The 15,900-nt window shown below is 46.1% G+C and overlaps 1 protein-coding gene across 4 annotated transcripts; it reads right to left on the bottom strand.

The window, feature by feature from the left end:
• Nucleotides 1-889: 889 nt before the first annotated feature.
• SLC25A38 (solute carrier family 25 member 38) lies at nucleotides 890-15,270 on the bottom strand. 4 transcript variants are annotated; one of them, XM_028843977.2, is made up of 8 exons: nucleotides 14,847-15,270; nucleotides 13,909-14,022; nucleotides 8,935-9,056; nucleotides 7,938-8,022; nucleotides 6,821-7,000; nucleotides 6,403-6,587; nucleotides 3,869-4,035; nucleotides 890-1,725 (listed from the first exon to the last, which is right to left on the bottom strand). In XM_028843977.2, the coding sequence occupies exons 1-8, from the start codon at nucleotides 14,913-14,915 to the stop codon at nucleotides 1,637-1,639; spliced, it is 1,011 nt and encodes a 336-aa protein (XP_028699810.2). In that variant the 5' UTR covers nucleotides 14,916-15,270; the 3' UTR covers nucleotides 890-1,636. The 4 variants fall into 4 exon arrangements, with proteins under 4 accessions (XP_028699810.2, XP_028699809.2, XP_014986792.2 ...); XM_028843976.2 differs by having other exon boundaries at nucleotides 6,419-6,587; XM_015131306.3 differs by lacking the exon at nucleotides 13,909-14,022.
• Between the last annotated feature and the right edge of the window lie 630 nt (nucleotides 15,271-15,900).

Below are 15,900 nucleotides of genomic sequence, written 5' to 3'. Positions count from 1 at the left end.
CTAATTTTTGTATTTTTAGTAGAGATGGGGTTTTGCTGTTTTGGCCAGGCTGATGTTGAACTCCTGGCCTCAAGTAATCTGCCTGCCTCAGCCTCCCAAAATGTTGGAATTACAGGCAGGAGCCACCGTGCCTGGCCATCTTTCCTGAATTTTAAAGAAAAGATTTGAGTACACAATAAGAATAGCTATAAAAGAGATAATAACAAGTGTTGACAAGGATGTGGAGAAACTGGAACTCTCATATACTGTGGCTAAGAATGGAAAATGGTATAGTCACTTTGTCATCCAGGTGACAGGGTCTCACTCTGTCATCCAGGCTGGAGTGCAATGGCATGATTTCAGCTCACTGCAACCTCTGCCTCCTGGGTTCAAGTGATTCTCATGCCTCAGCCTCCTAAGTAGCTGGGATTACAGGCACGTGCCACCACGTCCAGCTAATTTTTGTATTTTTAGTAGAGACGAGGTTTCACCATGTTGGCCAGGCTGGTCTTGAACTCCTGACCTCATGTGATCCACCCGCTTTCGCCTCCCAGAGTGCTGGGGTTACAGGCTTGAGCCACCACGCGTATCCTACAGACTGCATTTATATGAAGTATCCAGAAAAGGCAAATTTATGAAGACAGAAAGCCTATTAGTGGCGGCCTGAGGCTGGGAATGAGGATTAATTACAAATGGCATGAGAGATCTGTTTGGGGAATAAAAATGTTCTTAAAGTGATTTATAGTAGTGGTCGCATCATTCAGTAAAGCTGTTTTTTTCTTAAAAGAAATTAGGTTTCAGGGACCTACATAGGTCAAGAACCAGCCACCCTAGAACTATTTTATTTTAGAAAAGGGTTCAGTCCATTTTTACAAGGCACAGGTAAAGAAAAAAGAACGGTGACAACACCTTTTAGGTTTTCCAAACAGCTTTCAATGATAAAGTTCAATAAATAAAGTAAAACACTTTAATTGCAGGGGGAAAAAAAATGCCAGAATTTAGAGGTAAAACAGTACAGGGGCCAAGACCAAAAAATTTTATCTGGACATTCAGAGGCTAGAAAGCCACTGTCCCATTCTCCAGAGCCTCTGAGAAGTTGATTGAGAACCAATTAAAGAAGGGCATCTGTTCCTCTCATCCTACCATCACCTCAGTCATTCTGTGACCTGGTGACAGTGACTCGTCTCCTCACATCCAGTCTTCCCTGGCTGGAGCTCCTCAGGCCCGGCAGGCAGCTTACAGCTTCTCTGGCTTTGAGATTCCTTGCCCAAGAACATACCCAAGGAGACACTGTGGTGTAGGTGCAGGGCTGAAGTGCAGCCACCCGACAGAGCTCTCCTGGGAAAATGCCTTTCCAAGTAGCCTCTCAGGGTATGCAGAGGTCTCTCCTAACACCCCAGTGTGCTCTATGTATTGGTGACATCTCTTTTGGAGATTCTGAAGGCTCAAATCAGGTCCATATATTTTCTCCTTAAAGGGATTACCGAAGGCAAAGGCAATACAATTTCTGCCTGGCTTTCCAGGTAGGACGTCATCTTACTGCAGAACAGTAAGCAGCAGCAGCAGCCCTTGGCAGAAACCAAGCAGGGCAATAGATTTCACCCTTTCCCAGTCCTCTGTTGGTCAGGACTTCAGGCCCATCTTGGCCATCATCTCTTCATACACTGTCCACGCCATTGCTGCCATTAGAGTTCTGCGGAGGGCTCGGGGGATGCCACCTTGGAAGAAGCCACGTAGTCCATAGTCCTATGGTGAAAATAAATGTCAAAACTCTGGAAGCGAAGTAGCAATACAATTAATTATCCACTTGGTATCAGAGTGAGGGTCTCTGTTACCCCATGTTTAAGACTTAGTTTCTAAACTTTATGCCCAAAGTAAGAATAATGGGTCCAAGAACACAACCAAAGAACTTAAAAGTGTTTTTTTTTTTTTTTTTTTTTTTTTGAGACAGAGTCTTGCTCTGTCGCCCAGGCTGGAGTGCAGTGGCGTGAACTCAGCTCACTGCAACCTCTGTCTTCCGGGTTCAAGCAATTCTCCTACCTCAGCCTTCTGAGTAGCTGGGACTATAGGCGCCTACCACCACGCCCGGCTAATTTTTGTATTTTTAGTTGAGATGGGGTTTTCACCATATTGGCCAGGCTGGTCTCAAACTCCTGACCTTGTAATCTGCCCACCTAAACCTCCCAAAGTGCTGGGATTACAGGTGTGCGCTACCGCACCTGGTCAAAAGCCTTTTTTTTTTTTTTTTGTAGTTGCTGGGCTTACCTTTTTAGGCCTGCTCTAGGGGAATTTCTTAGGTGAAAATCTTTATGCAGGGTTGCTGTGTACTTGTGCAGTTTGTATACTGTACAGAAGCACTAAGCCCCAAGTAAAAAATGAAATCCAGGCAGAAACCTGCTTGCCAAGCCCGGGATTGGATCCAGGCTGAAGGAAAAGGTGCCTTCTTGTCATTTGTCTATCAGGAGGGAGTATCTTTTTGTAATTCACTGTATGCTCTTGGTGGCCCTGTCTTCATATGAATTAAAGAAAAAATGCCCCTTCCTCCTCCCTCATAATCTGGGTTGATTTGAAATTTTACATAGAAAATATTATTTTAAAACTTTATGATTTTAGATATAGAGATAAGAACACACACTTTGGGAGGCCGAGACGGGCGGATCACGAGGTCAGGAGATTGAGACCATCCTGGCGAACACGGTGAAACCCCGTCTCTACTAAAAAATACAAAAAAGAAACTAGCCGGGCGAGGTGGCGGGCACCTGTAGTCCCAGCTACTCGGGAGGCTGAGGCAGGAGAATGGCGTAAACCCGGGAGGCGGAGCTTGAGCTGAGATCCGGCCACTGCACTCCAACCTGGGCGACGGAGCCAGACTCCATCTCAAAACAAAAAACAAAAACAAAAAAAGAACACAAATTCACATTTACCTTTAGCAAGAATATCTGCTTTGTGATAACAACACATGTTCTAAAAGAGCCAACCCAGTGGCTTACGGATAGTATACAGCTACTGTAATTTTTTTTTTTTAATTTAAATAGGGTTTCCTTATATTGCCCATGCTGGTTTTGAACTCCTAGGCTCGAGGGATCCTTCTGCTTCAGCCTCCCAAAATGCTGGGATTACCAGCATGAGCCACCGTACCCAGCCTCTACCATACTTTTTATCTTCAATAATACCATTTGTCCATTTATATTCGAGCAAGCTTGTTCAACCCGCAGCCCACAGGTCGCATGTGGCCCAGGACAGCTTGGAATGCAGCCCAACACAAATTCGTAAACTTTCTTAAAACATTCTAAGATTTTTTTGGTGACATTTTTTCTTTAGCTCATTAGTTATCATTAGTGTTAGTGTATTTTATGTGTGGCCCAAGACAATTCTTCTTCCAATGTGGCCCCGGGAAGTCAAAGGACTGGACACCTGTATATTAGAGCAAACTGCTAGAATAAAACAATGTGTTTGTGTGGTTTTTTTACCCTCTGACTAAATAGTACTTTACCCTAGGTACTCTAGGTCCTCAATTAGAGTACTAATTTCACCCCGATTTCCTGATTCAGTAAGTCTGGGGTAGAGTTCAGCAATCTGCAATGTTTAACAAATATCACAGGTGTTCCTAATGTAAATGTCTCTGCCCCTCAAAAAAACATCAGTTTTGTGGTTCTCAACCTTAAAACGTACATATTAAAATCACTGGGAAACATTAAAAAAAGAAGAAGAAATATGCTGGGGTTTCATGCCCCTAGACATTCTGATATAGTTGGCCTAGATTTTAACCTGGGCATGGGGACTTTTTAAAGCTCTCTAGGCAATTTTAATGTGAGTGAAGGTAAGAACTACTGCTCTAGAAAGAGATCCTTAACCACCACAAGAACCAGTACTTATTCTGTAGTCTTACTTTGAAAATAAGTGTCACTGCTTGACCAATCCATTGAAACTTCAGTGGGTAAAGCTGCATATGAGTTTTGATAACATCTGCAGGTTGAGTTACCAGTGAGGCCAGAATACCAGCAAATATCCCACAGCTGAAATTTGTAATAGGAATAAGGGTTGCATCCACCTGGTCTGAAATAGAACAAAGGTAACATGTGGTTATGGATCTTATATTAATCAGATAAAGGTCAGTGCAAGTTGCCCATTAATTCTTCCCCAAACCAAGAAAGGTCTGGATTCAAATAAGGCTACAGATTCAAAACTTAAAGGTGCAACTAGTAAATTTATGTAGATGGAATGATGGAGTTAGAAAAGCACCTTTTTCAAACCACCATCACAGTAATTGACTCAGGCAAGAATCATTGACTGATTTTAAAACGTGGGAAAAAGGATGTTTATACAGATTCAAAGTTATCTTCCCACAAAGATACTTAGACATTACAATGGGAAATACAGGTGACTTTTCCGGGAAGATACCTGTCAGTATCTTATCCAAGTGATAAAGTGTTACTATCACTCATAATAGGTCAAATTGATGTTATCACCCTCCCGATATAAGGCAATGAGGATACACATACCTCATGTGGTCCTCTTGCTAAAAATCTAATCAAGAAGAAACTGCAGATAAACCCACAATGAGGTATGCAACTGGCCTATACTCTTGAAAATAAAACACAGGATTACTACGAAGTACATTATTGGGACAATTAGAGAAATGAGAATACGGACTGTAGGTTAAAGAATTGGGCCACATGCCTGTAATCCCAACACTTTGGGAGGCCAAGGCGGGTGGATCACTTGAGCCTGGGAGTTCAAGACCAGCCTGGGCAACATGGTGCAACCCTGTCTCTACTAAAAATACAAAATTAGCCAGGCATGGTGGCATGCACCTGTAATCCCAGCTACTCCAGAGGTTGAGGCACAAGAATCACTTGCACCAGGGAGGAGGAGATTGCAGTGAACCAAGATCACATTGCTGCACTCCAGCCTGAGTGACAGGGCAAGACTCTGTCTCAAAAAAAAAAAAAAAAATTATCTAGGTTAAACTTCCTGAGTTTCCTAAGATGGTTATATGACAGGATGTCCTTATTCGTAGGAAATAGACACTGCAGTACTCAAAAGTAAAAGGGCATCACATTTCCAACTTACCCTCAAAGGGCAGGAAAAAAATATGTACATTGTACTATTCTTGTGGCTATTTTTGCAAGTTTATTTCCAAATACCAGATCGATTTTTTTTTTTTTTTTTTGAAACGGAGTCTCGCTTTGTCACCCAGGCTGGGGGGCTGGAGTGCAGTGGTGTGATCTCAGCTCACCGCAACCTCCACATCCCAGGCTCATGCGATTCTCATGCCTCAGCCTCCCAAGCAGCTGGCATTACAGGCATGTGCCACCCATGCCCAGCTAATTTTTGTATTTTTAGTAGAGACCAGGTTTCACCACGTTGGCCAGGCTGGTCTCGAACTCCTGACCTCAAGAGATCTGCCCACCTCGGCCTCCCAAAGTGCTGGGATTACAGGCATGTGGCCCAATTCTTTAACCTACAGTCCGTATTCTGATATTCTGATTTTGAGTGATGGGCCTCAGAAATTTTTAAAGATGGATTGAGAAGTTAAAAATTGCCCATCTGTGCTTCCTTATCGCCTTAATTTTCTGTCACAAAATAAGGCTCTGACCTGCAGGGTTACACCTTCTGGTGCCTGGGTAGAAGCAGCAAATCTCCCAAGGCACTCCAGCTGTAGCTGGTTACGACGTCATGATGGCGGGCATTCTGGCATTCCTAATTAAAGGACCTTGGTTGCAATTCCTTGCTCAAATTATCCATAGACACTTTATTGCATGCAGGTTCATTCTATGGATGTGTTTCTAGCAATACCTTGTTCTACTTGGGTCAATGTTTACTGTCCACCAATTTTGTTCATGTCTAGCCCAACCTGACCTAACTGGTGGGGTGGGGTGGGGTGGGCCTCCCCCAGTGACTGAAGTTTGGCACCTTCCTCTCCACCTAAATGGAGGGCTCAAAACTATGTTAACTGGGAACACAGCAAGGGAGATGAAAATATTATTTTTCTTCAAACTCCTAACTTACTACTGTTTCCCAGACTTTAACAAGAATCACATCAAGTGCTTCTTGAAAAATACAGATTCCTAGGTTGTACCCCAAGGTTTCTCATCTAAGAGGCCTTGGATGGGACCCAGCAATCTTAAGATCAAATATGGGAAGTATTGTTGCAGAAACTCTGCAAAGCATGCTTTATTTCCCTCCCACCCACCCTATCTTCACCCCCCAAATTATAGTGGTGTAAATACTGTTTGCCTTAATAGGATGTAAATTCCAAATGGCAGGGATCAAGTTTGTCATATCCACCTTTGCATCCCAGTTCCTGACACAATCATGATATGGCTCAGTTCCTAACACTCTGCTAAGAGAAACACATAGTCCCATATCCCAGAGAAAACGGTGAGGATCTGATAGCTCAAGGATAGCTCTTCCCCACACCTTGCTTTATCCCTACCATGGGGCACTACGTTTTTGGTCTGGTTGTAAAACATCAGGTAGATTCCTGAAAAGGGCGCATCTCGAAGGAGAGTTGCTGTCAGGCCACTGAAGAGGCCCCGGTGCCCCTCGCTGCGATAGATGCTCCTCAGGGCAGCGTAGATACTCTCATAGCCATATTTCCCACTCTGCAAAGAGAGCACAGAACCAGTGACTCACATGGAGGCGCTCCATTTGAGCACTGAACAAGCAGACTGCAGGTTATGGGGCATTACCGTGGGCTCTAATTCACATATGGCTTGGCTGACCACATCAGAGTGTATGTTAGATTACAAATCAGGAGTTGACATTGGTGGTCACTCCCCAGCAGCCCAATGGCTAAGCTGAACTATCCTGAGGCCCTAAAGCAGTCTGAACTTACCTCATAGCGCGTCTTGATTACCGTGATAGGTGACATACAGACCCCTGCAACAGAGCGAGAGCCCACCCCCAGCATGATCGACTCCAGGGCGGTTGGGGGATGGCCTCGCAAGAAATACTGCTTCAAAGAGTAGAGAGTGCCAAAGTAGATTCCAACGCCAGGGACACATCTCACAATGGACTGCAGAGAAGGTCAGAAAGAAAAGAAAATCAAAGAGCAAACACTTTAAGTATTGTCTTAGCTGGGTTTTCCCAAAAGACCCCAAGATGATTCGCATGTAAGTACTTTGTTTAAGGTGTGGAAGGAATACCAATAGGGAAGTGGGGGACATAAGACAGGAGAGAAGGCAGTCAATAAAGGATGTTATAAAGCCAGTTACTTCTATGGGCAACTAAATCCCACTGAGGAACTCTGGGAATCAGTGTAGAACACACCTCAGAGTTACTCCTCCAACTGAGCGGGGAGGGACATGGGATTTTAAACACCAACTCTCGTCTTTCAGTGGTTGAGGACTCTGTGGGTTTGGAAATACACACTGCTTTGGGTTAGGAAATCAATATCACTTCTGTGATCTCCTTGCTAAAAAGGTAGAACTAAATCTAATCACAAAGAAACTGCAAAGAAACCCACAGTGAGTTATATAACTGGCTTATACTCTTGAAAACAAAACACAAAATTATTCTGAAGTACACTACTGGGATAATAGAGAAATCAGTATATAGATTTCTGATTTGGGTTTGGGCTGGGCACTAATTCCTTGGTGTGGGTCCCTAAGGCCAGAAAAAGCCTTTGAGCAAAGAAATGCTGGTGTGGAGGTACCATCCCACTTTTACTGAAGTGATTAGGGCAAGAGCATTCCGACAGGTGGGACAATAGGTACCTCTGCTGTAGAGACTATGCTGCCCTAATAAATCACATCTAAGCATGTGCAGATGCAACATATCCCTGAGCCTTCAAACAGAAGTTAGTGGTAGTATGAGAGATGGGTAGGAAGATCACGTAGGTACTCCTACCACTTCTGACTCTCACATATTCTTAAGAGCTGGTAAGGTGGATGAGAAATGGCTGGTTATCAAGGAGTGGGTGCAAGAGAACCTAGATCCAGATGGCAGCTTACAGGGGACATCCCTTTCCAAAGGCCCAAAAGACTCTCCGTGCGAACCACCTTCAAGAGTACAGCCAACATCCCAACACGTCTAGACCTGAAAGCAGACAAAATGGAGACAGGAAGGAAAAAATCACTCAGATCACTTCTTCATAAAACAATTTCCCACTCAAAGACTTCCTTTATAGATTCATTTTTAGGACACTTAACAATCTCTACAATGCACCTTGGAGATACTCTATGTGTTCATAGGTTGGCACACACATATTTGCTTATCCATTTATACTGCAAGGAGTGGGATTACCTCCTTTTTTTATGTACATTTTGCATACTTCCCACAGCACAGAGCTCAATATTCGGGCACAAAACAGACAATACAGGCTGGGTGCAGTGGCTCATGCCTATAATCTCAGCACTTTGGAAGGCTGAAGTGGGCAGATCACTCGAGGCCAGAAGTTTGAGACCAGCCTGGCCAACATGGCAAAACCCCATCTCTACCAAAAATATAAAAATTAGCTGGGTATGGTGGTGAGCACCTCAATCCCAGCTACTTGGGAGACTGAGGCAGGAGAATCACTTGAACCTGTGAGGCAGAGGTTGCAGTGAGCCGAGATCGCACCACTGTACTCCAACCTGGGCAACAGAGCGAGACTCTGCCTCAAAAACCAAACAAAAACAAACAAAAAAACCCAGATAATACTGATGTTATTTCCAGAAAATCCCCTGCTACTCTAATGCCAGGCAATCTAGTTATAACACAGTAATACAAGCTAACACAATAAAGTGTAAATGTCACTGAGGCAGATTCCAGGAAGCTGCTCAGGAAAGGACCCCATTTAACTAAAAAGAAATGTCAAATATAAAAACAATTCAGAGAACATATGATTGAGCATGGCCTGTGTTTCTCTCTGAACATCCAACAGAATGGAAGTTGACTTAACACAGTAGAGATATTCCTGTGTCTGAAAAGTTGCTGAAATCAGCTCCCCCAGTGAAATGCAGGGCCTACCCATGATCTGAGGGCTGGAGGGTTTGCAGGCGTGTTTTAAGGAGATCCAGAGGTTGGAAAAGGAGGGTAGAACAGGTCCCACTGATGGAGCCACACAGGAAAGCCTTGATCACTGGATGTAACTGCAGGACAAGACAATATTGTGTCAGTAGCTCTGCCTGTGTGAGCCTCACCTTTCTCCACACCTGATCAGCGAATTCCTTTATAATGGTCTCTTCGAAACTTACCTGGTGGTGCTTCATGTTTTCTTCATACCTCGGAGAAGGGAAAAGTATAGCCAGAAATTTAAAATACTGGAATGTTGTTGAGGACACTGTAGGCTGCAAGAGGTATCTCTGGTCTTAGTATTGCTGATACACATATTGCTCAGTGGGAGCAAAACTATTTCCATGCCACTGACCGCTCTTCCCTATTTCTTCTGACTCAAAAAGTTACTGGTCATCTCCCTATGTTTGCAAAAGCAAAGTCAATTGAATGTAGTACTTTCACTTTGAACTGATGATGTGCAGGCTCCCTTCGCTGTAAGACCTATAGGTATTTATAGGACCAAAGCAATTTATAGGACCAAGCCAAAGCAAATGAAACCTTAAGCTCAACCACTGTGTAAAATTAAGTGCCACTTCCTGTAGAACCTAGTATTTCCTTCATTTAAAACTTTCCCCCTCTCTTAAACCATCCAGCTCACTGGGCCCTACACAGATCACACAGTCCTACAGACCAGTAGCCTCTCCTGGCTTTGCTGCCTCTCCTTCAACCCATGAATCATCATACACACTGGCTAATCTACAGACACCACCTGGAAGGGTGGAACTCCTTCAAAGACTAAATGCATCTCCCTTAAGCGTGTTCCAGGAGCTGCATGTTCCAGGAGATGCAGCTTCCAGCACCGGCGTTACCATTACAGGACAGCATCCTCTTTGTAGACCCCTAGAACCCAGTAGTATCACAAATGACTGTGAAAAAGTACTTAAAATCCAACCAGTGACCTTCTTCCCCTTACTTCCCCTTCCCTAAAATAAATAAATAAATAAATAAATAAATAAATAAATAAATAAATAAAAAGCTATCTTCTCCGAAAATGCTTGGCAAATTCATCCCCAAAGACCTCTTCCTTTATTAAGTGGCATCTGCACTATTATTTTTAAATAAATGATACTTTGTGGCCCTAAAACATTAAGATGAATATATATACAGTTTCCATTATACACATCACATAACTATTTACCTGAAACTGAAATGTGTGTAATCTGCGGTATTTGCTTAACAGAGAAGAGAGTGCATCTCAAATTCCACCAAAGGAGCCAGTTATAACTGGAATTCCTCATAAGACTGTTGGAGGCAGAGGGTGGGGGGAACTAAGTCAGGTCATTAAAAACTGGAGTTTACAACCACGATCCAATAACTTCTGAAGTACCAAAGGGTAGTCTGATAAGACAACAGGTAAAACCAAGTAAGGTGTGCATATTTCAGCAAGTCTGTATCCACATCGACTCCCTCTCCCCAAGAGGTGTCCCGCTGTTCTGCCAACCAATATTCCTATGAGTTCTGTGTTTCTAGTCTCTCCCAAGACTTCGTGGCATTAATGAGCCCCGTTTCTTCACACACTGGGCCTCTCGCTCCCACTGGCATCTCCTCTTCTGCCAGGCAACAGGCTCCAAAGCGTCCATCTTTCCAGCCTGATGCTACACCATCTCCACTTGCTCTGTGCCAGTCCCTCCGCAGGCCCCCCCGCCCCCGGTTTGCTATCCAGCTAAATCTCCTCCACTAACACAGCCTCTGAGGGCTCACCAAGCACCTGCTGTACCCCAGGACCCCATTCCTGTCCCTGTCCTTATCTTACTTGGCCTCTCTGGTACATGCCATATGGCTGAGTGCCTCTCCTCGCAGTTTCTGGTTTCTCTCTCCTTCTCCTCCTTGGCCTGCCCTTCACATAGGACTGCTCCTCTTATCTCCTTTCAGAGTAACCTCACCCATACCCAGGCTTCACACACATGCTAGTTACGCCCACATCACCAGCCCAGGTCAGCCTCTCCCCGGACTCTGCTAATGTCTCCTTGTTTTCCCTCAAATGGCCCACAGGCATCTCAAATTCAACATGTCCAAAATGGAAACCTGGTCAACAGTTCTTCTGCACTTGCCTCTTCTCCAGTCCACACGGGGATACTCCAGGAATCCAGGTTGGAAACCTCAGAGACACATAAAACTCACCAGCCTGCTGCTTCATGACCAAGTCCCACTGACCAAGCCCTCAGTCTTCCCAGTCTGGCCTCCACTGATCCATCCTAATGATCTCTGCAGCAGTCTCCAACCTCAACTATGCCAACCCACCCTCAACTCTACTCCCAGAGTAGCACTGGGCAAGGCTTCTATAGACACCACCTCAAAATCTCACAGCATCTTATGAGCTAGGTATTTTAAACTCGTTTTACAGATTAAACTGGAGCTCACAGAAGTTACAAATGTGTCCTATGTCACAGGGATTGAAGCCACTGGCCAGGACTTAAAGTTCATACTCTTTTCACCATACCACCCAGTCTAAAGTGAAAATCCAGGACACTTAGGCCACTCAGGGCATTCCACTATTCACCATCACTCCCTCCTTGCAATGCTCTCTTCCTTTGGCTTCAGAGATTAATGCTGTCCTGGTTTTCCTCCCACTTCTCTGCCCTCTCCCTTAAATGAACCATACTTCCATGGCTCTTTATCCACTTCCAGGGGTTCCATTTCCACCCCCCTCCACACTCTCAACCTCTCACTGGAGCTCAGTCTCACACAGTCACTTACTCAGATGTCCCACGGCCACCTCAGATGACACTTCCAAACCTGAACTTTTCTCCCACACCTCCAACCAGCTCCTCCTTCAAGGTGCCCTGTCCCAGTGAATGCCCTGCCATTTCTCGAGCCACCCAGCCAGAAACCTGAGCACTATCCTTGGACATGGCCTCTCCACACTTGCTTACTCTACCTCCAAAACAGCTCTCAAATCCACCAATCCATTCCAGCTGAGAACCCTGTTATCTCCTGCCTTGGTGACTGCCATTACTTTTTTACTCATTTGTCATCTATATGACCCCTCTAATCCACTCTTTACCCTGCAGCCAGAGTCATCTTTTGTTTTATTATTTATTTACTTATTTAGAGACAAGGTCTTGCTCTGATGCTTAGGCTGGAGTGTAGTGGCACAATCATGGCTCACTGCCAACCATGACCTCTCAGGCTCAGGTGATCCTCCCACCTCAGCCTCATGAACAGCTGGGACTACGGGTGTGTGTCACCATGCCCAGATAATTTTTTGTAGAGATGGGGTTTCGCTATGTTGCACAGGCTGGTCTCAAACTCCTGGACTCAAGCAATCTGCCCACCTCTGCCTCCCAAAGTGTTAGCATTACAGGTGTGAGTCACTGTGCCCAGCCTGAGTCAGCTTTTAATACTGCAAATTTGATCACATTGCTTTCAGGAACAAAACCCTTCAATGAAAGATAATGTTTTGTGAAATCTGAAGTTACTAGCTTAAAAACAAGACCAAAAAAAAAACCACAAAAGATGGAATAAAAATACAAGTAATGACAAACGTATTAGGAGCTACAGAGTATCCCACAAATTTGTCATTAATACTCATTGAATTATAATTTTAAAAAGCCCAACCAAACCAACACCCTTTAATTGGTTGATATTCCTCTCAGGATAAAGTCCAAACTGCTGGTTGCAAGGCCTTTCATGTATCACAGGGCTCCTGCTTACTGTTTTGTTTTGGCCTGTGTTCTCACCTTCCCACTAACACACTCTGCAGCCATACTGGAGGACTCCACCTTACTTTCACCTCTGAAAACTGACATGTAGTTATGCCCTAGCTCCTCTCTAGCTCCCCAACTCCCCCACGTCCAAGTTCAGTGCCTCTCCTTCCGGCTTCTGCAGCAGCACCTGTCCCCAGCTCCCTTATGACTGCCTGTCCAAGACAGAATGGTCACAACTCCTGCCTGTCTTGTTCATGGTGATATCTCAAGAACTGACCTTGGAGCCTGGTGCACAGTAGGTGTTCAGCAGTGACAACAGAATGAATCTGGCCACCTAACAGGAAACCTAAAGCTCTCCCTTTGAGCGCAATCCCACAGGATAGGGCTCGGTGGGTCCTGCATGGCTCATCCCAGGATAGGTTAATCTCCTCCACCTCTCTCCAGGCCTCTTGCTCCAGCAACGCCATAGGAATGACCTGCAGTTACAGTTTCTGGGCAGTTCTCCTAGGGGCTGCTGCCCCAGTGCTCACACAGGTGTTGTGTGGAATTTGTTTTAAAACAAATTTGCTGCTGTCCTTCACCTTCCCACCCTTGATTGCAGGAAATATCTTCCTAACATCTTTTATTTCACAGCACAGTGATTAGACATGTTACTTTGTACTTTTCCAAGTCCATTAGCACAGAGCAGATGTTATTTATACTAGCAGTACAGATCAACCTCTAATAGGCAAAAACAAGACAAGACAACAACAACAACAAAAACCATTCCAACAGGTAATATTGAATGGTCTTAAGATTTTTGTCAATGGTGAATGGCACACATCCTTTGCAAGTGAACTTAATTTTCAAAAAGTAGCTCAAGGCCAGGCGCGGTGGCTCACACTGGTAATCCCAGCGCTTTGAGAGACCGAGGCGGGAGGATCACTCGAGGTAAGCAGTTCAAGACCAGCCTGGCCAACATCACCCCCTCTACTAAAAATAAAAAAATTAGCAAGGCGTGGTGGCTCACGCCTCTAATCCCAGCAACTTGGGAGACTGAGACAGGAGAAATGCTTGAACCCGGGAGTCAGAGGTTGCAGTTGAGCCGAGATGGCGCCACTGCACTCCAGCCTGGGCGACAGGGCAGGACTCCGTCTCAAAAAAACAAAAAAAACACAACACCTCAAGGATATTCAAGGCAAATAAAAAAGTAGTTTCTTTTTAAGGGGAGAAAGAAGAGGGCAAAAACAATAATACGCACACAAAGGAAATAAGTAGCACATAAGAGTGCGAACTGGATCCACAAGCAATTCCTACTGCCCTGATAAAAGTATCCTAAGTCCAATTCACTTCTGGAGGCGAGGGCTGGAGATCCCTGAAAAAGATAAGCAGGTTTTCAAAGACGTCAACGTTAAGTCGCCACTGCCGCCGTCTCCGCCTTTAAGGATTAAAAAAAAAAAAAAAAAGTCGCATTTTGCCCCTACCTCGGGCGCAAGACCTTAGCGGGAGAGCCGCAGCTTCTGCCTGGGCCTCAGGCCTTCAGCGTCTAAGGCCGGGCTGCATCCCGACTCCACCCACCAGGCAACCACTCCGCCAGCCCCGCCTCCGCCTCCACCAATAGCGGCCCGGCGGCCCGGCCACGGCGACCAATCGAACGCCGGAGGAAGCGTGGGGTCGCCAGGTGACCACGTGCCGTCCCAACGGACCGGAAAGTTGGCACTCAGAGGTGCAGCCACGCCTGGCCGGCAGGTATTAGCGCCGCGGCCTGCGGGAGCACAGCCATACTGGGCAGCTTGCGGCGGCATCAACGGCTTCTCAGCTTCAGCGCTATTACCAGGCCTTGTGACGGTCCCAAATCTGCCCGGGTGCCCTCCCACCTCCGCCACTCCTGGCAGCCTACTCGCACCTTGTGGGGGCCGCGCGGACACACTCCCCGGCACGCGCCCCGCCTAGGCCTCGGCAATTCCTCCCTCTACCGGGACATCGGCCCTGCAGCGCCTGGCTGGCCCGCAGCTCCTGGCCTCTCCTCACTCCCCGCCCCCTTCTCAATCCCATTAGTCAAAACTCCTCTCCTGCCCCATCCTCAACCCTGAGCGCACCTTGGGGCGCGGAAAAGGGTCGCCGAGGCTTAGTAAAGCCCCGAATTCTCCTGCCAGAGCTCGCGGTTCGGACCCCTGCCCTTCCCCGCAGTGCCCTCACCATAAGCGTTTCCACCGTGTCTCCGACATCTTGCGGTTGCAGCAGCGACTGACGTGAGTTCTGAATCATTGGAGATGGGGCCCGCGAGTGCTCTGGGCCCAGGGTGCCGTCGACGGGAGCTTGGGCCCAGCCCTGAAGGCCTTGAAGAAGGCGAGGGGATGGCGCTAGCCCGGCGAAGCGCTTTAAGCCGAGGGCTCTCTTACGTCTGTGCCTGTAAGCACGCAGCCGCCGGGGATCAGAGCTTGCTAGTCCAGGAGCTGCGAGCGCGGAACAATCCCGCCGCGGGAATTACGCGCCGCTCTTCACCGGCGCCGCACACTCCGCGGCTCTGCTCTCCTGCCCATCCTGCCCCGCCGCAGGCTTCAGCACCGGAGGAGATGAGGTTCTGTGTATCCGGGGATGGAGGAAGCGCCGGAGGAACTCTGTAGAAGAGGAGATTTCGCTTCCGGGTGGGACGCTCGTCACGTGAGGGTGTTCTGAGCGCTACCTGGTGAAAACGCCCAGAACTGCCCGGTCCGCGCTTCCCTGAACCCAGAGCTTAACGCGGGGAACTTTGCTTTTGCATGGAACATCTGAATGTATTTACAATCCAGACTTGGTCTACCCAGTAAGGCAGCCACTAGCCAACGGGGGCTATTGATTTATTAATTGATACATTAATTTTAATTATTTTATGTTAAAAACCGAAGTAGTGTGGAATGCTTTCTCCTTAAACAGGCTTTTGTTTTCTTTTCAGGACCATATTTCCCTTTAAATGCTGAAAATTTAGTGTAGGAATTGATATGTACTGTATGCATAAACCACACGCTGGATATCTAAGACTGGTGAGGTAAAATCTCAATTTTTATATGTTGAAATTATATTTTGGATATATCGGGTTATATGAAATATATTATTAAAATTAACTTCAGGCAGAGGGCAGTGGCCCAGGCCTGTAATCTCAGCACTTTGTGAGGCCTAGTCTGGAGGATTGCTTGAGGGAGCCAAGGAGTTCGAGACCAGCATGGGCAACAAAGCAAGGCCCCGGTCTGTAAAACAAATAATAATAACTTCA

The sequence above is a fragment of the Macaca mulatta genome, chromosome 2, assembly GCF_049350105.2.
Source record: "Macaca mulatta isolate MMU2019108-1 chromosome 2, T2T-MMU8v2.0, whole genome shotgun sequence".
Taxonomy (NCBI): Eukaryota; Metazoa; Chordata; class Mammalia; order Primates; family Cercopithecidae; genus Macaca; species Macaca mulatta.
The sequence above is the reverse complement of the archived record's forward strand: the minus strand, read 5'-3'. Positions and strand labels throughout refer to the sequence as shown.

Excerpts from the sequence above, each read along its gene's own strand:
- SLC25A38 (XM_028843976.2), bottom strand. The coding sequence starts at position 14,915 with ATGATTCAGAACTCACGTCAGTCGCTGCTGCAACCGCAAGATGTCGGA. Across the intron at positions 14,023-14,846 it reads ACACGGTGGAAACGCTTATG|GGATCTCCAGCCCTCGCCTC; the intron begins GTGAGGGCACTG and ends TATCTTTTTCAG. Across the intron at positions 1,726-3,868 it reads CAGTGACACTTATTTTCAAA|GACTATGGACTACGTGGCTT; the intron begins GTAAGACTACAG and ends TTTTCACCATAG.